Source organism: Ctenopharyngodon idella, chromosome 15, assembly GCF_019924925.1.
Source record: "Ctenopharyngodon idella isolate HZGC_01 chromosome 15, HZGC01, whole genome shotgun sequence".
Classification (NCBI taxonomy): domain Eukaryota; kingdom Metazoa; phylum Chordata; class Actinopteri; order Cypriniformes; family Xenocyprididae; genus Ctenopharyngodon; species Ctenopharyngodon idella.
This window is the reverse complement of record NC_067234.1, coordinates 36896200-36921876: the sequence shown is the minus strand read 5'-3', so window position 1 is coordinate 36921876 and position 25677 is coordinate 36896200. Positions and strand designations below refer to the sequence as shown.

The window sequence follows — 25677 nt, the reverse complement described above, 5'->3', positions numbered from 1 at the left end:
TATTATAACTTTTTTATTAATATTTTGAATTTTGAGTTTAATTTTGTATTTTACATTTCCACTTTAATTTTATTTTATTTCAATTAACAGAAAAATGTTTTTCATGGTTTTAGTTATCTTAATAATTTAATAACTTTTAATGTTAATTTTTTATTTTTAGTTCATCTTTATAAAAGTTTACAATTTTGTTGCAGATGAAATATAATGTAGATAAATAGATAGAATATAATATTGAATAAATATCTTTTCGTCAGGTTAGATGATTACTAATCACTCAACCCCATCTACCACTTTATTCAACGCGTATTCACGCAACAACGTCTGCTCTCATGTCAACACAACACGCATGCGTCAAGCCGTTTTAAAAGTTTTTTTAACGGCTCTAGTTGTAGTGTCTCGTGAACGCGCGTTAACGATTGATAATTGGTAAATAAAGTGGTAAATTATGTTTTTTTTTTTGTTTGTTTGTTTGTTTTGCGCAAACAATTCACCCACATCTCTTCATGAAATTGAGGTTAAACATGGAGTCACACGGAGTACTTTAATTATGTCTTTACCTTTCTGAGTAGAAGTTGCGTAGAGGGTGAGTAATTAATGACAGAATTTTTAGGTGACCCACATATCCCTTTAATGAAATTTGGTCGCATTAAAAAACATTTACAAACAGTTCGTTCGTTTTCTGTCAGCAGAGGCACACACTAGAGCGACAAAATGCTTCTTTATTATTTATTCTTTATGTCTATTATATTCAAATGTATTTGCTAATATTTGCATGTTTTTGGTGGTGAGCTTCTAGGCTTGTGTTTCGATCAAACTGTTATTGCTAAAGCATTTAAACAACATAGAAAATTATTTAAAAAAAAACGAACATCTGAGTGAAGCATATGTAGAGAAAATAATAATAACAAAATAAAAATAATATAGTAACATAAAATAATAAAATAAATAAATATAATAATAAATAAAAAGATTATAATACAGAAATCATGTAACAACTGAACTTTCTCTCTCTCTCTCTCTCTCTCTCTCTCTCTCTCACACACACACACACACACACACACACACGGAAATTGAAAGTATTTCACCTGTCGCCATTTTAAGCAGGTAAAATACGATGCGTAAAAACAGAGCATCAAAGTGTTTAAGAGAAACGTTTATCAAGGTTTAAGCAGGAATTTCTGTGTATCTTTATGACGTTAAAGCTGGAGGATTTGAGAAGCTGTATCTTGTAAAAGTTTGATCAAGGTGAGTGTTCATGTGTGGTGACTTCCTCATATTAATATGAACCTCTGGAGGACATTTTGAGTGATTGTTCATTTGATATAAAATCTTTAATAAAGGGTTTCTTTCACTTAAAGGTTTCTTTTGTGTTTGGTGATGTCTGTGATTCTTCAGAAGTTTAACATCATATGTGTGAACATGACTGAGCTTGAGTCAATGCAGTCACATGATCCTTTTTCTCCCACACTCGAGATATGTTCAGCTAAATTATGAAGGTTGTTTATTTAAGTGTCTGAATGTTTTGTTCATGCAGAGTCAGTGGAGGAGATCAAACTCATCAGATTCTCCTGCAGCTTCATCATGGCTGATTCACAAGGATCCAGAGGTGGAGATTTTTTTTCAGCATGCAGGTACTTTCAACAAACACTGTTAAATATTGTGTTACATCACAGAAAAAGATCAGTCCCCCCCGCCACACGCACACACACACAAATCAAAGAAACAGTTTACAGAAAAAAAATATTATTTGTTGCCTACTTTTGCCTGTTTTTGTTTTAAAACTAACAAAATATTAAATAATAAGATCATAAAGTTTCCTCAAAGTGCTTTTTTTCTATCATAAATAATGAACACAGTAATCTACACGATTAAACTAAATCTGTTCTCTGTTACAGTTCAGTCCAGCAGAAGAGATCAAACCCAGAGTCCAGCTGTGTGTCTGTGAAGAGTAACTGGTCTATGGATGAGCCAATAGTGTTTAAGAGTGAAGACACACGGCCTGATCTCAGGTACTCAGAATAACATTTCTATAAAAGATGTGCTTAATAGTAATAGATTTTTATATTAGAATATAGGGAAAGTTTAGCTCAATAGTATTAATTGTAATTACTTGATCCATTTGGGAATATTTATCAATTAAAGCAGGGGTGTCCAAACTTTTTTTTTTTTTTTTTTTTTTTTTTTAAGGGGGCCAGATATATGGGTCAATGACTTTTGACAGGCCAATTTTAAAATACAAAAAAATAATATCTATTATAATTCATATTAAATTAAGTGATTTTAGTGTTTTTTTATTTAGATGAATTGGCCATAGCCTTAAAAAATGTCATGTGGTGCGACTGTGATTTATCTTAAAATTGTCCTTAACATGCTTAACTTTTTTTTTTTTTACAAGTTCTCAGAAATTAAATTGTTTAGAAACAAAGTATTTACAGTTCTTTTGAGATTCTGTAAAGAATGACCTTATATTTTTGTTCTATAACTTCAGTTGCTTTCTTAAATGTAGTTAACAGACTTATTTTTCCTGTAAATTGCATACACTGATAAAAATGTTTTAAAAATACCATTCACTTGAGCATACTGTATCAGTGGTGGACCTGGATCATGGAGCAATGATGGGCCAAGCTCCGCATCCGCTGGAGCTTGGTACCCATGGCCCCCCCCCCAAAAAAATCTTTAGGGGAAAGTTGGGCAGACATGACATGAGGGGGGTCTGGCGTGGCAGCCGTGGCGTGGAGAGGCTCTGGCGTGGTAGCCGTGGCGTGACGAGGAGTGGCAGCCATCTTGGAACATGGCTCTGGAATGGCAGCCATCTTGGGACATGGCTCTGGAATGGTGTGAACAGGCCTTGGCATGGCAGTCTGTGGTTGAGCAGACATGGCGTGAGCAGTCTGTGGCCGGACAGATGTGACATGAACAGTCCGTGGCTGGGCTGGCATGACGTGAACAGTCTGTGGCGTGGAAGACATCACATGAATAGGCACTGACCTGGCTTGCTTGGAGTGAACAGGACTTGGCGTGGCAGGCATGGCGGGAACAGGCACTGGCGTGGCAGGCCTGGCGGGAACAGGCACTGGCGTGGCAGGCCTGGCGGGAACAGGCACTGGCGTGGCAGGCCTGGCGGGAACAGGCACTGGCGTGGCAGGCCTGGCGGGAACAGGCACTGGCGGGAACAGGCACTGGCGTGGCAGGCCTGGCGGGAACAGGCACTGGCGGGAACAGGCACTGGCGTGGCAGGCCTGGCGGGAACAGGCACTGGCGGGAACAGGCACTGGCGGGAACAGGCACTGGCGTGGCAGGCCTGGCGGGAACAGGCACTGGCGTGGCAGGCCTGGCGGGAACAGGCACTGGCGTGGCAGGCCTGGCGGGAACAGGCACTGGCGTGGCAGGCGTGGCGGGAACAGGCACTGGCGTGGCAGGCCTGGCGGGAACAGGCACTGGCGTGGCAGGCCTGGCGGGAACAGGCACTGGCGTGGCAGGCCTGGCGGGAACAGGCACTGGCGTGGCAGGCCTGGCGGGAACAGGCACTGGCGTGGCAGGCCTGGCGGGAACAGGCACTGGCGTGGCAGGCGTGGCGGGAACAGGCCCTGGCGTGGCAGCCGTGGCGTGACAAGGCTCAGGCGTGGCAGCCGTGGCGTGACAAGGCTCAGGCGTGGCAGCCGTGGCGTGACAAGGCTCAGGCGTGGCAGCCGTGGCGTGACAAGGCTTAGGCGTGGCAGGCGTGGCAGCCGTGGCGTGACAAGGCTTAGGCGTGGCAGGCGTGGCAGCTGTGGCGTGACAAGGCTCTGGCGTGGCAGCCGTGGCGTGACGAGGCTCTGGCGTGGCAGCCATCTTGGCTGTGGGCTCAGGCGTGGCAGCCGTGGCGTGACGTGGCTCAGGCGTGGCAGCCATCTTGGTTGAGGGCTCAGGCGTGGCAGCCATCTTGGCTGAGGGCTCAGGCGTGGCAGCCATCTTGGCTGAGGGCTCAGGCGTGGCAGCCATCTTGGCTGAGGGCTCAGGCGTGGCAGCCATCTTGGCTGAGGGCTCAGGCGTGGCAGCCATCTTGGCTGAGGGCTCAGGCGTGGCAGCCATCTTGGCTGAGGGCTCAGGCGTGGCAGCCATCTCGAGATGCTGGTCAGGGGCTGGAGTCCCCTCTGGACGCTGGTCAGGGGCTGGAGTCCCCTCTGGACGCTGGTCAGGGGCTGGAGTCCCCTCTGGACGCTGGTCAGGGGCTGGAGTCCCCTCTGGACGCTGGTCAGGGGCTGGAGTCCCCTCTGGACGCTGGTCAGGGGCTGGAGTCCCCTCTGGACGCTGGTCAGGGGCTGGAGTCCCCTCTGGACGCTGGTCAGGGGCTGGAGTCCCCTCTGGACGCTGGTCAGGGGCTGGAGTCCCCTCTGGACGCTGGTCAGGGGCTGGAGTCCCCTCTGGACGCTGGTCAGGGGCTGGAGTCCCCTCTGGACGCTGGTCAGGGGCTGGAGTCCCCTCTGGACGCTGGTCAGGGGCTGGAGTCCCCTCTGGACGCTGGTCAGGGGCTGGAGTCCCCTCTGGACGCTGGTCAGGGGCTGGAGTCCCCTCTGGACGCTGGTCAGGGGCTGGAGTCCCCTCTGGACGCTGGTCAGGGGCTGGAGTCCATGTGTGTGCCTCCCACACACATAAAAAGGCTGTGGCCATAATGGTCAGTGCTGCATTCTCTGGAGACTCTGGAGTGGCGGCCATCTTGGGGCGAGACTCTGGAGTGGCGGCCATCTTGGGGCGAGACTCTGGAGTGGCGGCCATCTTGGGGCGAGACTCTGGAGAGGCGGCCATCTTTGGGCGAGACTCTGGAGTGGCGACCATCTTGGAACATGGCTCCGGAATGGCAGCAATCTTGGGACATGGCTCTGGAATGGCAGCCATCTTGGGACATGGCTCCGGAATGGCAGCCATCTTGGGACATGGCTCCGGAATGGCAGCCATCTTGGGACATGGCTCCGGAATGGCAGCCATCTTGGGACATGGCTCTGGAATGGCAGCCATCTTGGGACATAGCTCTGGAATGGTGTGAACAGGCCTTGGCATGGCAGTCTGTGGTTGAGCAGACATGGCGTGAGCAGTCTGTGGCCGGACAGACGTGACATGAACAGTCCGTGGCTGGGCTGGCGTGACGTGAACAGTCTGTGGCGTGAAAGACATCACATGAACAGGCACTGACCTGGCTTGCTTGGAGTGAACAGGACTTGGCGTGGCAGGCATGGCGTGAACAGGCTCTGGCGTGGCAGGCGTGGCGTGAACAGGCACTGGCGTGGCAGGCGTGGCGTGAACAGGCACTGGCGTGGCAGGCGTGGCGGGAACAGGCACTGGCGTGGCAGGCGTGGCGGGAACAGGCACTGGCGTGGCAGGCGTGGCGGGAACAGGCACTGGCGTGGCAGGCGTGGCGGGAACAGGCACTGGCGTGGCAGGCGTGGCGGGAACAGGCACTGGCGTGGCGGGAACAGGCACTGGCGTGGCAGGCGTGGCGGGAACAGGCCCTGGCTCTGGAAGAGGCTCAGGTTGGGCATATGCCTCAGCCTCACTCACCGTGAAACTTGATCCACAAAGAAACAAAATAAAGTCCATTTGCTGGCATAACGTAGAGGGGTGCTCAACCGAGGGCATGAGTTCAGCGAGTTCATCATCCAATCCGCATTGAAAGCACCATTTTAAATAAGTCTCGTCCCAGGGTACATGATCAACGAAACACAAAAAATCCCTGACATAGTCCTCAATAGCTCTTCCCTCTTGAGGAAGATTCACGAGCTGAGAAACTGTTGGGTCCATATTGTGGGTCGTGTATTCTGTGACGATTAGTTCAGACTGAAGGCGAGCTTAATGAACACAAGTGCAGTTTATTGAAGTAAAGTGAGCAAACAAACAAAGCAACCATTAGACTTGAACATAAACAGACTTGATGTGCAGACTTAATGATGAGCAGACTTGACTTGAACAGGCTTGACTTGGCAAAGAACAGACTTGACAATCACACTCACCGACAACAGGGTTACATTAACAATACACGACAAAGTAACATGGGGAATACAATGGTTTTAAATACAAGAACTTAGAGAACACATGACTATGGCAACCAATGGGGAAGTGACACAAGGAACAAGGGAACCAATGACAGAACAGAACTGAAAACCACATGACCATAACCAACCAATCAGAACAAGACACATAGACAAAGTGAGAACATGAGGAGCAAGGGAAGCATGGCACAAACAAGCAACTTGAATCAAACTACAAAATAAAAGACATGAAAACATGAACATGAAAACAAGAACATGAACAAAACCCAAAACTAGACATTACATATTAAAGTTAACCATTGGTTTCTTTAATTTGCCCTATATTTCATTACTCCTTAAATATTAAATACATGTCTATATTAATAATAGAATAAAATTCGATATGAATATCCCACATTATTGCCACAATACCATGTTTACAATTAGTGTTACTGTAATTTCATGGTAAATCTTTGTGATTTATGGATAGAAAAGTATTCTAACTGAATTGTTGTCGCACAGTGTTCCTTCTGTTTCCATGTCAGTGTTGTAGAGAATGTCAGCGCTGGTTTCATCTGGCTTTAAACTAGTTTAAATCACCAAGACATTTGTGGGTTGTATCGGAGACCCCTGTGCAAAACTTGAACGCTTCTCACTGGATCTCACTGCACTGTTTAGTGGTCTTGTGATCGAGACTGGTCAGCGAGTAAATGCATATTCGCTCTAAGTCTAGTTGTCACTCTAAGTAGTTGTCTAGTTGTTACTCACGGTTTACTGCTACACCTGGCTTAATATCTAGTGTTGTCACCTTGTGTCGACATTGTGAAACTGCATGATTTGTAAATTATGCATGGCGGGCAACATGTAATGTATTTTAATATTGCAGGCCGTTTAAAAGTCATCCCTGGCCATAATTGGCCCGCAGGCCAGACTTTGGACACCCCTGAATTAAAGGAAACTTGAAGGAATCAATTTCAGATAATTAATCAATGTATTTGTCCACCGTATCTCTCTAACAAATATCTATCAATTATATTAAATTGTCACTTTTTGTCCATAAACAGTTAAAATTTAATAGTGATCAGATTGGTATTCTGGGCACGGTAGTAGGAATCTGACTGATCAAGTGACTTCAATTTGTGAACATAAAACCAGCAAACATCATCATGTGAATCAGGGCTGCACGATATTGAAGAAAAATGCAAAATCCGATAACACGTTAAATAATGCAATTATTCAATATGTGATATGATAATGCTTTAAGTGTAAGAATAATTAAAAAAATAAATTATATTTAAATATATTTAAAAACTGAAAATGATATAATCAACATACACGTTTCACATTCTTTTTGTGAGAAGAAAGCATCCCTACAACGTCTGAAAGTGAACAACAGTGTTTTACTGTAGCATTACATAAAAAGTAAGTGTCATTTTAATGTCACTGTAAACCAGGGGGTTTAGGGTTTCAGGTAGGCCTACATTAGATTTATTTAACAACAGAAACTGAATAATCAAATGTAAAAATAAAACACTGCTCAGTCTTCACTGTATGTATTAAATATACAGTGTTGCTTGAAAATTTGCGAAACCTTTAGAATTTTCTATATTTCTGCATAAATATGACCCATAACATCATCAGATGTTCACAAAAGTCCTAAAAGTAGACAAAGAGAACCAAATCAAACAAATGAGACAAAAATATATACTTTGTCAATTATTTATTGAGAAATTATCCAGTATTACATATTTGTAAGTGGCAAAAATAGAGATCGTAAACGAACTTTGAAGTTGGCTTGAGAAAGCCGAATCAGAAAGTTTGACAAAGTTTTGAAAGCTTGAAGTTTGAAGGTTTTCAGTTTGAAGTAGTTTGAAGTTTAAAGTAGTTTTAAAATTTAAATTTTTAATGTTTTGAAGCCAATACCAGTCTATCAGAAGGTAGATAGATACCTTAGCAACCACATAGCAACATCTTAGCAACCACCCAGAAAACTCGGGAGGTTGCTATGTGGTTGCTAGGGTACTCGGGGTGGTTGCTAGGGTGGTTGCTAGATAGATAGATAGATAGTACCTGGGGTGATTGCTAAGGTGTTGGTATGCGGTTGCTATGGTACCTGTGGTGGTTGCTAAGGTGTTGCTATGCAGTTGCTAAGGTATTCAGGGTGGTTGCTATGGTGTTGCTATGCGGTTGCTAGGGTACTTGGGTGGTTGCTAGGGTGTTGCTATGCAGTTGCTAAGGTACTTGGGGTGGTTGCTGAGGTGTTGCTATGCGGCTGCAAGGGTATTCTGGGTGGTTGTTAGGGTGTTGCTATGTGGTTGCTAAGGTACGCTGGGTGGTTGCTAGGGTGTTGCTATGCCATTGCTAGGGTGTTTGCTATTTGGTTGCTAGGGTACTTGGTGGTTTGGTGGAGCTCAGCTTTTTTCGGAAAGAGTTGGTACAGCGTATCTATCTTTTATAAATATGATAAAACTAAAAACTGATATGATATGAAGGATGCAATATTACTCTATAGGTACTCAAGATTAACATGAGATTGGCAGAAACTGTGTGTGTTATGTACCCTTTAAATAAATATTATGATAAACTTACAATATTTCAGTAATATGTCAAGCTTGGAACTGTTAATTAGCATGACATGGCCAACTTTTTTTATTTAAAGTCGTTAGTGTTATTTTCAACAAATCTAACGCTTGCTAGCGTAATTATTATTCCAAACACAGCTTGTATAACACTACTAATATTACTATTTTGCCAACGAATGCAGCTTTACTATCATAACCACAACATAATTAAAAAATTTTTTGGTGTACCTTTTCACCAGGTGTGCCTCATACGTCCTGAAAAGTAGGGATGTAACGATACATCCGGAACCGGTTGAAAATCGATTAAAACATGTGACGATTTAAGTCGGTTGAGATGCTAAATGAATAGCGATACATTTGGGGTCGGAGTTTATATGAATGTATAGCTGAGGGGAACTGACTGGGTTTAGATGGTATTTTCTTTTCATCTTACTTCCGTACAGTGCATTTGAAAGTAGTCTTAGCGCACAGTGCTGCTTTGTTTACAGCGGTAACTGTGGAAGCGTTGTATTGCCGCTGTTGCATAAGCGCTATCTGCTGTCAAGACAGTGAATTTGCATTCTCATTCAGCCTGTCTGCTGTTATGAAGTTTTATGTAGCATAATTTCACAAAGCTAAAGTCTGAACATTCTATTTTTGCTTCAAATGTTAAAAAGTATACAATCTAATTTAAATTAAAAACTGCTCATGCTGCATGTATGTAGCATCTTTGTTGGGATCGTGATTAAAATGCAATGGTTGCCTCCAATTTTAAATGGCTACAGATAGTTCAGCCTGTACTAGAGCAAATAAACATCTTGTTCATGTACTCCTATGAAGAGATTTCTTTTATTTATATTATTTATTTATTTGATTTAGGATCTGTTTTAAAATTTCAATGTAGTTTTGTTACAAAGATATTTCAATTTCACAAAGAAATATGCAGCATTTTGTCTAAGAAATAATAAAAAGACACTTTCTCATTTAAATCTCATTTTGTTTAAAAAAAAAGTGAGAAAATCGTAAGAAAATCAAATCGTGAAACCAGTATCGTGAATCGTATCGAATCGTGAGTTGAGTGAATCGTTACATCTCTACTGAAAAGTGAAGCTGCGGGCTCTTTGATCGCCCCCTGGTGGCTGGATGCAGTACAGGTCATAAACTCCGCCCTCTCCATGTAAAACGAATGGCACTTGAGTCAAAATAAAAAAATAAATTACACTTCCAATAAAATTTTCCATAAGATGGTTTTGGTTATTTAAGGTAGTTGTTATCATGCTGATATTTGTTCATTTTTGTGATAAGTTTGATTTTAGCTAGCAATTTGATGCTATAAAAACCGGGCGTGTCATTATGATTGACAGTTGTGATTGACAGCTTCTCTGAGTACTGTCAGAGTTTCGAGGGGAGATTGAATATAAATAACTAACTACTAATTTTCGATTTCTGTGTTATTTCACACCGACAAAATGAGTTGTTCAGCAGTAAACGGTATTAACAGACCTACAGGATCTGACGGATCACTGAGCTTTTTCGGTAATGTTAAATGTGGGCTTTATAAGATAATTAATAAATGTTATTAGCTAAAATAACACACCTAATGTTAGCCATGACGGGAAAAAGCAGGTGATCGTTATCTGGCAGTTACTAATTATTTTTTTGGGTATAAAATAATAATTAGCAGGACAAAACTAATGATAGCCTACTCTAATTAATCATAGAGCACTGTCTACAGCAATCAATCTCCTGTAATGTTAGTTCATCTTTATTTAAAATGGCAGGGTCTCGTGTTTTTTATCACCTTTTTTATCCCTGATGAGTTTGCACCCCTGAGTATTTGATTTTTATAAAATGGTTATTAATATACAACAGTGTAATGATCTGGATTTGAGACAAAAAAATTCTAAATTCAAATCCTGCAAGTTTCAGGCAGTTAATGATATTATATTGTTAATACATTCACACACTGTAAAAGCAGTTGGTCTTCTACTCAGTTTAAGGTGCTCTATGTAAGTTTTTAACTGTACTAAAGCATAAAAATACCATAATATTTTTATTATGGTATTTATTAAACATGCTGAGTTCACATACTTGTTTCTCTGAAAACCATTGCTACAGCCAGTTATTTTATTTTGAAATTTGCGTTCCGTGTCGGAATTTCAGTTTTTTTTAGGTCTGTGCAAGACTGCACATTCCCAGTTTACCCAATAGTATTTTGCCACCCCAGTTTGCCAGTTGGCAGAAAACACATGCAGCGAATTGCAGCCATGGAAGTCAGCAAACAAACTGGGTCAGAGATTGCAGATTCTACCTGACCTAAAAAGCCCCAGCATCCATCTAAAAATCTCTATGAACGGGAGCATATTAAAACACGATATCAACTCATCATAAATCAATAAATCAACTAATTATCTTACAGTGTGTAAGTCTCCTCGCCTTCCAATGTCAATTGAGCTCGCTCCTGTTGCGTGTCTTCAAACTGGCAACCTGCATGAGCATAGAGTCTGAGGAGGAGGGGGCGGGGCAAACAATATTTTGAATTTGGACTGCAGTACCCATTTCAACCACTAGCCATTCTTACATAAAGCACCTTTAATGACACAATTACATCAATATCAGTGTGTCTGATTCTTTACTCTCTTCATTCTGATTTAAGGTCAAGTCTTCTATCCAGACCAATTAAAATCAAAACTGTGTTTACGCCCGTGATTCAACCACAAGACTTTAATGAAAGAATGAATCCTGGTTTCAGGTAAAATGTAGGACTTTTTTGTTGTTTAATTTTAAGAGCAGCATCACATCACACATCACTCAAACACATGATTAATCATTGAAACATTTCTGAAACCTAATTATGTGTCCCATAATACAAATAGCAAACAAAGAATCAATTTTGTAATTTATGTCTGTTCACTTTACATTGACTTTTAATCTTACAGCCATGACTCTAAACCTGCTGAAGTCCTCAACACATTGAGATCAAATCTGAGAAAGAACTTTGAGTGTTTGTATGAGGGAATATCAAAGCAGGGAAACCCAACACTCCTGAATGAGATCTACACAGAGCTCTACATCACAGAGAGTGAAAGTGGAGAGATCAATAATGAGCATGAGGTGAGACAGATTGAGACACAGTCCAGGAGAGCAGCAACAGAGGACACACCGATCAAATGCAGTGACATCTTTAGACCTTTACCTGGACAAGACAAACCCATCAGAACTGTGCTGACAAAGGGAGTCGCTGGCATTGGAAAAACAGTCTCTGTGCAGAAGTTCATCCTGGACTGGGCTGAAGGGAAAGAGAATCAGGACGTCCAGCTCATATTTCCACTTCCTTTCAGAGAGCTCAACTTGATGAAGGACAAAACACTCAGTCTTTCAGATCTTCTTCATGTCTTTTTCCCTGAAACAAAAGAAATGGAAATATCCAGTGACAAATATAAAGTGTTGTTCATCTTTGATGGTCTGGATGAGTGTCGTCTGTCTCTGGATTTTCAGAGCAATGTGAGGTTGTGTGATGTGACTGAATCAGCCTCAGTGGACGTGCTGCTGATGAACCTCATTGTGGGGAATCTGCTTCCCTCTGCTCTCATCTGGATCACCTCCAGACCAGCAGCAGCTGATCTCGTCCCCTCTGAGCGTGTCCATCGAGTGACAGAGGTACGAGGCTTCAGTGACCCACAGAAGGAGGAATACTTCAGGAAGAGAATCAGTGATCAGAGTCTGGCCGACAGGATCATCTCACACCTGAAGTCATCAAGGAGCCTCTTTATTATGTGTCAAATCCCAGTGTTCTGCTGGATCTCAGCCACTGTTCTAGAGAAGATGTTGAGTGAAGCAGAGAGTGGAGAGATTCCCAAGACTCTCACTCAAATGTACACACACTTCCTGATCATTCAGACCAACATCAAACATGAGAAGGACTATGAGAAGAACGTGACAGATGAAGACGTGATCATCAAACTGGGTAAAGTGGCTTTTCAGCAGCTTGTGAAAGGAAACCTGATCTTCTATGAGGAAGACCTGAGAGAGTATGGCATTGATGTGACAGAAGCATCAGTGTACTCAGGATTGTGCACTCAGATCTTCAGAGAGGAGTTGGGCTTGTATCAGGGGAAAGTCTTCTGCTTTGTTCATCTGAGCATTCAGGAACATCTAGCAGCTCTGTATGTGCACCTCTTTTTTATACAGAACGGTTCACAGTTTTTCTCTTGTGTGTTTTCTGACCTCTCAATGTTTTTCACATATACTTTATCTGACTTACATCAGAAGGCTGTGAATGAGGCTCTACAGAGTCAAAATGGACATCTGGATCTTTTCCTGCGGTTTCTTCTGGGTCTGTCAGTGGAGTCTAATCAGATTCTCCTACAAGGACTAATGAACCAGACAAGAAGCAGATCAGACAGCAATGAGGAAACCATTGAGTTCATCAAGATGAAGATCAGCACCATTGACTCTCCAGAGAAATCCATCAATCTGTTCCACTGTCTGAATGAACTGGGTGATCATTCACTAGTGGAGGAAATACAACAGTATCTGAAATCTGGAAGAATAAAGGGAGCTAAACTCTCTTCATCTCAGTGGTCAGCTGTAGTGTTTGTGTTGTTGACATCAGAAAAGATGCTGGATGTGTTTGATATTAATAATTTTGTTGAAAAACACAATAAAACTGAAAAACTAAAGGTTTTTCAGAAGCTGCTGCCCGTGATGAAAGAATCCAGATCAGTTCAGTAAGTATTACTGAGAACAATCACTTCACTGTTAAAACATTAAGAAAATGAAAGTTCATGAATCTTCAGTGCTGCAGATGTTGTCCAGAGTTTAGTGGTCAGTATTTTGATGTGTTTTCTAAACCGTGACAATGTAAAATTCCTTCAGACATTCAAACAAAGTCAGAGAATTTGTGTATGAATAAATAATTCAGGTTTACTGATTTAATTCAGTTGAATATTTTTGCACATAAAGAAGGAATTTAAATATTTAAATATTTGTTTTTAAATAAATGACATAAAAGAAATGAAGACTAAACAGAATTGGAGAAACAGCTCATTTATCAAGTAACTCAAACCTCCTAAAACATTTGATGTGTGGTTAACATTGCAGAGTCATACATTTTAATATTAATAGTCAGATGGACGATTAAACATTTACCTGATCTTTAGCTTCAAGTTGACCAAAACGTAACATGTAAATTTTACTGTGAGATGAACAATTAAGTTGCTAAGAGTTGCTGGATAGCTACAGTATTTGATAGTGTTTAACTATTTATTATACTATTTGATTTTCATCTCTCTACAGTTTGAGTGATTGTAATATCACAGATGAAGGTTGTGCTGCTCTGACTTCAGCTCTGAGATCAAACCCCTCACACCTGAGAGAACTGAATCTGTCTAGGAATAAAATAGGAAAATCAGTGAATCTGCTGTCTGATGTACTACAGGATCCTCACTGTAAACTGGAGAAACTGTGGTAAGATCATATTTGACTCTCACACATGAATCACAATGTAAAGTATATTTGAAGTGTTCAGCCTCTTTCTGCTGCTGATTGAGCTGTAAATGATTGAACACATGAGCTGCTCCTCAGCAGTGCCGATCCTACTCTTCTGGGGGAACTAAGCAAAACTTTGTGAAGGGGCTGCTGTCAGTGAATTCTTAAAAAACCCAAATTTCCATAAACTTGAGTAATAATTACAATGGTTTCCAGTATGCAATCTGCACTGTCAGTTTTCTATACTAATGGAATTTAAACATCAAGGAAACAAACTGCAAGTTATGAAAAACATATTTAAATATGTAAAGGGAAACCCATTAAAACAACTTAAAATGGCAGTAAGAACAATTAAGTAAAATTAAAAATAAATTTTTGTTGACAGCTAAATAAATGCTTTTTTAATAGTCATGCTCTGGCACCATCTAGCTGTTAGAAAAACTATAACACACAGCCGAATTGGCTTTATAAATGCGCAACAAAATTACCCAAATTACGAGCACACACACACACACACACACACACACACACACAGATTTCTCACACATTGTTTTGCGCTTTAAGTTTGTACTTTCTCTTTAATAATGGATTCACTAACTGATAACTGATTTGGTCTTATTCTATTTGAGAGACTGAAGAGAGTGTCATTGTTATCTAGGTTGAGGAAGTGTGGCATCACAGATGAAGGTTGTGCTGCTCTGACTTCAGCTCTGAGATCAAACCCCTCACACCTGAGAGATCTGAATCTGTCTAGGAATAAACTAGGAAATTCAGGAGTCACGCTGCTGTCTGCTGTACTGGAGGATTCTCACTGTAAACTGGAGATACTGTGGTAAGATCATCTCTCTGATATTCACACGTCTTTGTCCTCAGTACAATGTGTCCTTTAATGTTAATATTCTAAAACTAAAATCAACTTGTAAAATAAATGCTCACTAAACACGCTAAATCTCAGCACAAATAATGATTAATACTCCTTCACCTGCTCTTCTCTTTTAATTTCCATCTTATTTTCTTCTTGTTCTGAAATCATCTGAGCTCATTGTGTTCTCATAGATGTCATAAAGCATGGCATGAATTTAACTGTAAAATACAGTGTAGAGCTGTAGCCTGGAGGTAAATGGGTGATGATCTGGAGGAACATGATCTCAATGGATGTGAAGGCAATAGTTCTTACTTTGTACATTAGGACACTGAATGTCTCTATTGAGTTCACCACATTTTTATTCAGTTTATAAGCTGCCAGATGAGACCAAACAACACACAATTATGTGTTTGATCACAAGAGTTAATAAATGATATGTAATGGAAACACGTGGATCCTGTGGAACAAATGTCCTCCTGTAGGAGTGCATTAGAGGTGCAAGAGACTGTTTCTCCAGTCAGAACCATCCTTATATCACTATGAAACAATATCTCACATTCAACTCTGTGTGTCTGTTCAGTCCTGAAGCACATGACAGTTTCAGTATGTGGCAATGCTTGTCATTATATCTCCTCTCCTGATCTGAGACCAGAGTGAATAACAAACTACAGACACTTGAATTACTATTTAAACTGTGTCATTGTTCTCTACAGGTTGAGTGACTGTGGCGTCACAGATGAAGGTTGTGCTGCTCTGACTTCAGCTCTGAGATCAAACCCCTCACACCTGAGAGATCTGAATCTGTCTAGGAATAAACTAGGACAATCAGGAAAGAAGATGCTCTCTGATCTGAAGGATGATCCACATTATAAACTGGATACATTATACTATTGTGAGTATATTTTTATTTAAAGCCTTTAAATCGACTCAAGTTCAGTAACAGCCTCATGTGTGTGTAACTGGAGAATATAAGATAATAATTCAGCTCCACTTTAGTCTCTGTAAACTGTTTTTAATAAGTGTTTTATGATGAATATGATCTATGAATATTTTCATCTCATACAGTGTCTCTGTGTGTAAGTGATTAAGAGAGAGTTGTTGATTATTTACTGTTATTAAAGGGTTAATGCACCCAAAAATGAAATTTCTGTCATTAATTACTCACCCTCATGTTGTTCCACACCTGTAAGACCTTCATTCTTCTTCAGAACACAAATTAAGATATTTTGATGAAATCCGAGAGGTTTTTTTATCCTCCAATATAAGCAATGAAATTACCACATTCAAGGTCTAAAAAAGTAGTAAATACATGGTTAAAATAGTAAACGTGACTAGTGGTTCAACCTTAATGTTATGAAGCGGCGAGAAATACTTTTTGTGCGCAAAAACAAAACAAAAAAATGACTTTATTCTTGACATTTGACATTTGATACTCAACAGTGCTTTGCATCTGCCTGCATTGACACCATTTTCTTTAAGAGCTGCTGTGCAGCCAAAATTATATACCAGTTATCACTGTAAAGCTGCTTTGACACAATCTGCATTGTAATAAGCGCTATATAAATAAAGGTGACTTGACTTTATTCAACAAATCTGTCTCTCCCCTGTCATTCTGCTACGCTATTTACATTGCAGAGCTTCAGTGTTTATGTCTGAATGCTGACTGAAAAAGTATTCTCGTCGCTTCATAACATTAAGGTTGAACCACTGTAGTCACGTTGACTATGTAATGTTTTTACTACTTTTTTAGACCTTGAATGTGGTAATTTCATTGCTTCCAATGGAGGATAAAAAACCTCTCGGATTTCATCAAAAATATCTTAATTTGTGTTTTGAAGATGAACGAAGGTCTTTCGGGTGTGGAACGACATGAGGGTGAGAAATTAATGACAGAAATTTAATTTTCGAGTGAACTAACCCTTTAATCTATTAGCAGTTTCCTGCAGTTTCCATCTCCTGATGTGATGTGACAGCAGTAATGTCTCATACTCATATGTGACTGTTTGTGTTTTATTGTAGGACTCTCAGTATTTAGACGTCAGTTCAGTTTCCTCAGGATCAGCTGATGGTGAATAAGGAGCCGCTACAGAGATGAAGACACAGAGACACACAGCGATCACACTGATGTGTGTGCTTGAATTTTATAGTAATGCTCATGAAAATGAGTGCTGAAAATAGCAACTTTTTTATTGTTTCAAATTTGTTAGATATTGATTATAATGTAGATGGTGTAACACTCAAAATACACAGCAAACGATTAAAGCAAAGTAAAAAAAAACAAGTCATAGACAGATTTATTGTGCAATACAGACAGTGTTGGGAAAAGTTTTTACAAGTTTTATTAAAGAATCTGACTACAGAAGAGACAGATGTTGTAAATTTGTCTACCAGCAGAGGGTAAAAAATATTATGCAAATAATTTTACTGAACATTTATTTCTGTAAAATATTTGTATTATTTATCTATTTTTTATGTGATGAGCTATTAAAGTTTCCATCAAAATCTTTACATTCTTTTACTGGTTTCTTGTTTTTTTCCTCCTGCCTCTATGTTGACACTTATTCCTCTTGATGGAAAGTATTTCTAAAGCCAACAACAAAAAGCAGTGATGATGAGAGTCACTTTTGCTTAATTCCTCACTTTATATTATAAGGAAAAGAACTGCCTTTCAAACAAACTTAACAGGAATTATGAAATTAAATGAAATATTTTTACTGTCCATTTACATGGAAATTTGTCTTTACCTCAGGACGCTCTCAATAAGATCTATATAAGCACGTCTTTGCTCAAACCAAAACTACTTAATTTCCTCAAAATATATAGTCTCTGCATAGACGTCTTATACAGATGTAGACAAAATTGTTGGTACCCTTGATAAATATGATCAAAGATGACTAAAAATAAATCTGCATTGTTTATCCTTTTGATCTTTAATTCATAAAATTAGCAAAAATATAATCTTTTATTGAAGGAAAAGAATTGAAAGTAGGGGGAAAATCACATTACGAAATAAATGTTTTTCTCCAAAACACGTTGGCCACAATTATTGGCACCCTTTTATTCAATACTTTTTGCAACCTACTTTTGCCATGATAACAGCTCTGAGTCTTCACCTGTAATGCCTGATGAGTTTGGAGAACACCTGACAAGAGATCAGAGACCATTCCTTCATGCAGAATCTCTCCAGATCCTTCAGATTCCCATCTCCATGTTGGTGGTGCTTCTCTTCAGTTCACTCCACTCATTTTCTTTTGGGTTCAGGTCAGGGGACTGGGATGGTCATGGCAGAAGCTGCATTTTGTGCTCAGTGACATATTTTTGTGTTGGTTTTGATGTTTGTTTTGGATCATTGTCCTGATGGAAGATCCAACCACGGCCCATTATTGGATTTCAAGCAGAAGCGGTCAGGTTTTGATTTTTATTTGTTGGTATTTGATAGAATCCATGATACCATGTATCTGAACAAGATGTCCAGGACCTCCAGCAGAAAAATAGGCCCACAACATTAAAGATCCAGCAGTATATTTAACCGTGGGCATGGGGTACTTTTTATCCATGTGTGCACCAAACCCATCTGGTGGGTTTGCTGCCAAAAAGCTCTTTTTTTAGTTTCATCTGACAATAGAAGCTGGTCCCGTTTGAAGTTCCAGTCACGTCTGACAACTGAATATGCTGGAGATTGTTTCTGGATGAGAGCAGAGGATTTTTCTTGAAACCCTCCCGAACAACTTGTGGTGATGTAGGTGCTGTTTGATAATTTTTTAGGCTTTCTGAGACTCAAGACTCAACTAATCTCTGCAGTTCCCCAGCTGTGATCCTTGGAGAGTCTTTGGCCACTCAAACTTTCCTCCTCACCGCGCATTAGGACGATTTAGACACACGTCCTCTTCCAGGCAGATTTGTAACATCTTTAGTTGATTGGAACTTCTGAATTATTGCCCTGATGGTGGAAATGGGGATTTTCAATGCTTAAGCTATTTTCTTACAGCCACTTTCTATTTTGTGAAGCTCAACAATCTTTTGCTGCACATCAGAACTATATTCTTTGGTTTTTCTCATTGTGATGAATGATTAAGGGAATTTGGCCTTTGTGTTTCCTCATGTTTATACTCCTGTGGAACAGGAAGTCATGGCTGGACAATTTTATGTTCATGATCGCCCTGATGTGCTAAAAAAAAATGTAAATATGAATGGGAATATACTTCAGAGATATTTTAGTCATAAACAATTCTAGGGGTGCCAATAATTGTGGCCAACGTGTTTTGGAGAAAAACATTTATTTCATAATGTGATTTCCCCCCCACTTTCAATTCTTTTCCTTCAATGAAAGGTTATATTTTTGCTAATTTTATGAATTAAAGATCAAAAGGATAAACAATGCAGATTTATTTTTACAGTCATCTTTGATCATATTTATCAAGGGTACCAAAAATTTTGTCCACGTCTGTAGATACAGTCCATATTTTCTAGTTCAAATGATTCTCCATAAACTATCAAAGATTTTTAAAATTTCCGACCTTTACAACAGCTTGGCTGTTAATATTATTGTATAACTTTATCTGTTCATCGTAATATAACTTTATATTTTCATCATATAAAGCGATCGCACCTCTTCAGAAAATTTTGACAGAACTGCTCAATTCATATAGATTCGTTTTACGAGTAGTAGTTGCGTGGACCGTCAATGAAGGAACAGAAATTTCTCCGATTTTATTAAATCATCTTTGTTCTGAAGATGAACAAAAGTCTCACAGGTTTGGAATGACATGAGGGTGAGAAAATGACCATTCTTTTTCCATTTTTAGGTGAACTAACCCTTTATTAATGTTATGATTAGCAGAGATGGGAATAAAAAGTTTTCCTTCTGATTTTATAATTTCTTCAAATGAACTGAATCAGTTTTATAGTAGATTTAATACAGATGACCATAATGTGCCCATGAATAATGTGTGTAGTTTAGCAAAGATCGGGGACCCTACAACACTGACAGAGTTAGCAGTGTTGCTGGTAAACACACGTCGATAAAGGTAAAGTTCAAATGCGGAGTTTAATGATAATGGAGTCCATGAAAACTGAAACTAACTGAACATAAGTGTGACAGACAGAGAGCGAGGTTGTAGCTAATCTTGTTAACCCTTACCAAAAAGAAGTATACTTCAAGTTGATTTTATAAAGTATACTTAAGAAATGTTCAACTATAATTTTAAGTATACTTTATGTAGTATACTAGTGTACTAGTAGTAAACTTGTAAGTGTACTATTTCAGTACTGCTTGGGACTAAATGGGCCCAATTGAAGTATACGTTTAAGTGTACTATAAGTGTAACAGTAGTAAACTTTAAGTGCACAACTAGTTCACAGCTACTTATAAATATACTAGTAGTTTACAATTTTAATACTAGTAGTACATGAAAGTACACTTTGAAGTATACTTTCAGTAAACTACTAGTTTAGTGCAAGTATACTTGTAAGTTTTCTTTAAGTGAACATAACATCACACTTATAGTTTACTTTTTATATATTATTTTTGCACTTTAAGTATACTACTATGTTCCTATTTAGGTATTATTTTTGTACTTGAACTATACCTTTAACTGTACTTTAACTCTTTCCATTTCAAAAACATTTTATTGTAGCTTCATGAATCATTTTTTAGCAACACTTAAATGTGGGTAAATTTCATTAAAAAAGGGGCAACATTTTAAACAAAAAGCTGAGTCCATCAACACACCCAAAGCTTCACAATCCTGTAGCTCGTCCTGGGTCAACATTTCATTTAGTAACGTTAGGCAGTTTTGATTTACATGCTGTTTCATGTTTGATGATTGAGTTATTTTACATTTGCGTGAGCAATCTTCTATCGCTTGTTTCAGCTTCTTCTTCTCCTGTGTTTTGATCCAGAGATTCTGTACTCTTTCAGAAGATTTGCAATAGCGCCCCCCTACCGTATAACAGTAAAAACACTGATAGCCTAAAAATTCAGTCAGTGGCAGGGAAAGAGTAAAGTAGATTTTAAGTAAATTCCTATGTACACTATCAGTGGACTAGCCTAGACAAAAATTCAGATACTCAGAATTAGGAACATCTGTTTTTTTTTTTTTTATAAATCAATATTTTCAAACAATGTAAGCTTATAAGACAGTATGTAAAACTATGTGAAAAATGTATAATACGCTACTCAATCAAAAGATTAAACACAACTATAAGCCAAGTATACTTTGAATACTTGATTATAATTTTAAGTATATCTCCATCAAAAGACTGAGTACAAGTATACGTCAAATAAACTTAGACTTTTCTGTCAGTATAAGTCAAGTATACTTAATTGCAATTTTTAAGTATATTTCAGAGAAGTATATAAAAAGTAGACTGAAAGTATACTTTCTTATTTTTAGTTTAAAAGAAGTATACTAATAGCACACTTGAATAAACTTCTTTTTCGTAAGGGAAGGGGAGGGGAAGGTCCTTAAAGACAGTATATGTCAGCTGAAGACTGTTCTGTGAAGATTGTTTCAATATTTACTTGATAGAAATGTTGTGCCCTATTCATAGAGATTCATACCAGTATCCAAAAATACTGAATTATTAGCTCTAAATTATTTTAGGCTAATTGCCCTAAAATAATAAAAAAGGGTACTTACATATTCCTTGTGGACAGCTGGACAACCGTCAGTTTTCCTACAGAGAACAAATGGGAACTGAGGATGCAACAATAAACATTAAAATTCTGAAAATAGAGATTTTAATTTTACGTAGTGATGGATCTTGAAAAGTTTAATTTTGTCTACACTTGGTGGCCATTTTCATGAACTGCAGTCTTGTATATTGTCTGGTAAATAAAGTGTAAATTATGTTTGCGCAAACAAATCAATCGCGTCACTTCATGAAATTGAGGTTAAACCTGGAGTCACATGGATTACTGTAATGATGTCTTTACCTTTGTTGAAGTTGCATAGCTAGAGGGTGAGTAATTAATGACAGAATTTTAATTTCTGGGTGACCCACCTGTCCCTTTAATGAAATTTGGTCGCATTAAAAAAAAAAAAGAAAAAAAAAGAAAAAAGAAATATTGTTGTTCGTTTGTTTTCTATCAAAAGAGGGCGACATACACACTACAGCGACAAAATGCTTTTTTAAATTATTAAACTGTCTTATAATATCCAAATTTATTTTCTAATATTTGCATGTTTTGGTGTTGAGCTTCTAGGCTTGTGTTTGGATCAGACCGTTTTATCTCTCGGCAGAGTTTAGAGAAAGAGAGAGAAAGGCCCTGTCCCAAATGGCACACTTCTATGCACTTGCGGTCTTGTGGACTTACAATGGCTGCCTCGTGCGCATGTCCGTTAAGTCCACGAGACCATAGGGTGTCCCATTTGTCAATTTTAGGCTTCAGAAGGGTGCTCATGAGCGCCCTCATTTGCGGCCGATTTTGCTGATGCGCACTGGTGCGAGCTCCGCGGCAGACTTCTTCCCGACAGTCAAAGCGATGTTACATCACGAAAGTGCGGACTCGCAGTAAGGCTGTGAGTGTTTAGGGTGCCATTTGGGACAGGGCCAAAGATGATTGATACTGAGGCCCTGTCCCAAATGGCACCCTAAACACTCACGGCCTTTCACACATTTAATTTCCATGTAGATGATTTTGATTATGTGATTTCTGTAAGCACTGATAAAATCAAATGTTTCGGATGTGGAAAAGTTGGACATTTGGTCTGTGTTTGTCCTAATAAAAGGGTGGAAAATGATCGCTTAACTGATGCGAATGGGGATAGTGCAGCTAATGCTGTTGAGCAGATGGCCGATGAGGCCACAACGTCAGCCGGTGTGGAATCAACGACCGCGCAGGTGATTGAGAATGAGGGGGACCAAACCACTGAAACGGCGAGTAGTTTCGATGGGGACGGGTTCTAAAAGCATGAATAACGAGAAAGGTATTGAAATTGAGTTAGATAAAGGGGAGCCAAGTGACAATGTGAATTTGCAGGGTGATGTTGGAAATGTTCAGGAGATTGATGGTAATAAAGTTGAAATGAAGCAAACAGTGTTTAAGGTGCCACTGAAAAGGAAGTCAGATAAAGTGCATGACTCTCGACAACCAAAGAAAGTAGATCTGGAAGATATGAATGATTCAGAAAGTGACAGCGAGTTATCTGATTCAAGTGGCATTTTGTCACAAAGTGAGTTTTCCTGTCGCAGTTATGATGTTGTCGATATTAAACTGTTCCTTAAATCAACAAAGAATAAGAGAGGGGTTTTTGTTAATGAATATTTTCCAGATGTAGGACAGTTTTTGGAAAAAACAAAGATTTTAATGGCTGAGGGGTGCTTCTCAAATAAAGAAGTGTATCAGCTAAAGAAAATAGTGCGAAAGCTCAACATTGAGTTAAATGATGGCTATGAGAAAGCTTAAAACAACGAATGTGAATTTTGGTTGTCTCTTTTTAATGTGGTGGTTTTTTCTTACTTAAATGGAAGTTTGTATTGCATCATTGAATGTAAAGGTGCAAGAGATAGTAGAAAGAGAGCTGAATTGTTTGAAGTTATTAAACAGAAAATAATTGATGTTATTTTTATCCAAGAAATGCATAGCAATGTTAAAAATGGTGCTGACTGGATGCAGGAGTGGGAGGTTATTACTGTCCTTAGTCACAACACCACGCTTAGTGGAGGTGTAGGGGTTTTGTTTGCAAAGAATTTTTGTCCAGTCTCTTATCAAGCCGAAGAAATTGTGAAAGGAAGACTGTTAAAAATAGTAGTTGTAGAGAATTATGTTTTTGTTTTTATTTGTGTTTATGCACCAACTTCAGCGGCAGAGAGATTGGTGTTTTTATATGCACTCAGTTCTACTCTACAAAACTGTAGTACTGAGGAATATTTATTTCTAGGTGGAGATTTTAATTGTACAGAAAATTGTAATGATAGAAATCATATTGAGCCTCATATGCCTTCACGTGATTGTCTTATTGTAAGGACGCTGAGGCGGCATTAGAATCCATGTGCAGTGTTTAATGTATCCACAGCAAACAAATCCAAAACAGCAGGCAAATAATCGAAAACGTGAAGCAGGCAGAGGTACAAACACAGTAAGGCAGTCCAATCCAGGCAACAGAACAGTGGGCAATCCAAAAGGCAGTAAACAGGTGAAACAGGCAATGGTCATACACAATAAGGCAAAATAATAGCAATGGGAAAACGCTCGGTAAGGCAGACAGGCTGGCAATACTTCGCGATGTACAAAGAGCAAGGCCGTGCTTAAATGTCCACCAAACAGGAAGTAACCAGTGAAGCAGAGGGAGCGGCATACAGTCAGTACTCGGGAGAGGGCTCCCTCTGCTGGCGTGGCGTTACAGACTCCTGGCGCTCTACGTGGACGTCCCCGTGGCCGCGGTGCTGGACGATCGGGTCTTGCTCGATGAAATTTCTCAATTAGTGATGGATCCAGAATGTCGTGAGCGGCTACCCAGGATCTCTCTTCAGGTCCGTATCCCTCCCAGTCCACCAAGTATTGGAGCTGACCCCCTCTCCGTCTGGAGTCCAACAACTCCTTTACCGCATATGCCGGGGTTCCATCAATGTCCAGCGGTGGAGGTGGCTCTCGGTTCTCGACGTTGGGGTCAGCATCCGGGTGGACCGGTTTCAGGAGGGAAACATAGAAGGAGGGAGAGATGCGATAGTTAACAGGAAGCTCTAACTCATAAGTGACCGCATTAATCTGTCTCAAGATCTTGAATGGGCCTACGTACCTTGGACTGAGCTTCCTGCTGGGTAGCCGTAGCTTGAGGTCCCATGTAGAGAGCCAGACCCTTTGTCCAGGTTGGTAGGGAGGATGTGGGCAACGTCGTCGATTGGCTTGAATCTCCTGATTCCTGACAGCTCTTTGTAGACGTATGTGAGCGCTGTCCCACACCCTCTCGCTACGGCGAATCCAGTCATCGACTGCAGGTACAAGGGACGGTTCTCCAGACCACGGGAACATAGGGGGTTGGTATCCTAGGACACATTGGAACGGTGTAAGACCAGTGGATGAGTGCCTCAATGAGTTCTGCGCATACTCTGCCCATGGTAGAAACTCTGACCACCGATGCTGTTCACGCCCACAGTATGACCTGAGGTATCTGCCGATCTCTTGGTTCAGCCTCTCCACTTGCCCGATGGATTCCGGATGGTAGCCTGAAGTTAGACTGACATTAATATCAAGTTGTTTGCAGAATGCTTTCCATACCTGAGACGTGAACTGGGTTCCTCGGTCAGAGACAATATCCTCGGGGATACCGTAAACCCTGAAGACGTGGTGGAACATTGCTTGAGCGGTTTCCATAGCTGTGGAAAGACCCTTTAAAGGAATGAGTCTGCAAGCTTTAGAGAAGCGGTCAATGATTACTAGGATCGTGGTAAACCCATTAGATGGGGGCAGGTCAGTGACAAAGTCTACTGAAAGGTGTGACCAAGGTCTTTGAGGTATGGGCAATGGTTGTAATAGACCAGATGGAAGTTCTTTGGGGGTTTTTAGACTGTGCACACACTGAACATGACTTGACGTAATTTGTTATATCCTTAACCATAGATGGCCACCAGAAGGAATTTTGCATGAGGTGTAGTGTTCGTGAGATACCTGGATGCCCAGAGCAAAGTGACGTGTGGACCCATTGCATGACTCGGAGTCGAAGCCTGGAAGGAACATAATGTTTGTTAGCAGGACAGCCTTGTGGTTTGGGTTCATTGCTATGTTCTCTTTGAATTTCATCCATCAGATCCCAAG

At 40.1% G+C, this 25677-nt stretch overlaps 1 protein-coding gene and 1 long non-coding RNA gene across 2 annotated transcripts in view; one reads left to right on the top strand and one right to left on the bottom strand.

The window, feature by feature from the left end:
* The first annotated feature begins 1054 nt into the window (after positions 1-1054).
* LOC127495163 (NACHT, LRR and PYD domains-containing protein 3-like) lies at positions 1055-17426 on the top strand. The gene is made up of 9 exons (XM_051861795.1): positions 1055-1245; positions 1535-1631; positions 1896-2009; positions 11220-11315; positions 11503-13293; positions 13862-14032; positions 14712-14885; positions 15632-15810; positions 16938-17426. Coding segments are annotated over exons 2-9 (2577 nt in total). The 5' UTR covers positions 1055-1245; positions 1535-1581; the 3' UTR covers positions 16940-17426.
* LOC127495220 (uncharacterized) overlaps positions 12205-25677 on the bottom strand; it is a 70419-nt gene continuing 56946 nt past the window's right edge. Inside the window, exon 3 of the long non-coding RNA XR_007925087.1 lies at positions 12205-12310. This is a non-coding gene — a long non-coding RNA (uncharacterized LOC127495220). The remainder of the gene's footprint in view (positions 12311-25677) is intronic.

Excerpts from the sequence above, each read along its gene's own strand:
- LOC127495163 (XM_051861795.1), top strand. The coding sequence starts at position 1,582 with ATGGCTGATTCACAAGGATCCAGAGGTGGAGATTTTTTTTCAGCATGC. Across the intron at positions 11,316-11,502 it reads AGAATGAATCCTGGTTTCAG|CCATGACTCTAAACCTGCTG; the intron begins GTAAAATGTAGG and ends TTAATCTTACAG. Across the intron at positions 14,033-14,711 it reads TGTAAACTGGAGAAACTGTG|GTTGAGGAAGTGTGGCATCA; the intron begins GTAAGATCATAT and ends ATTGTTATCTAG.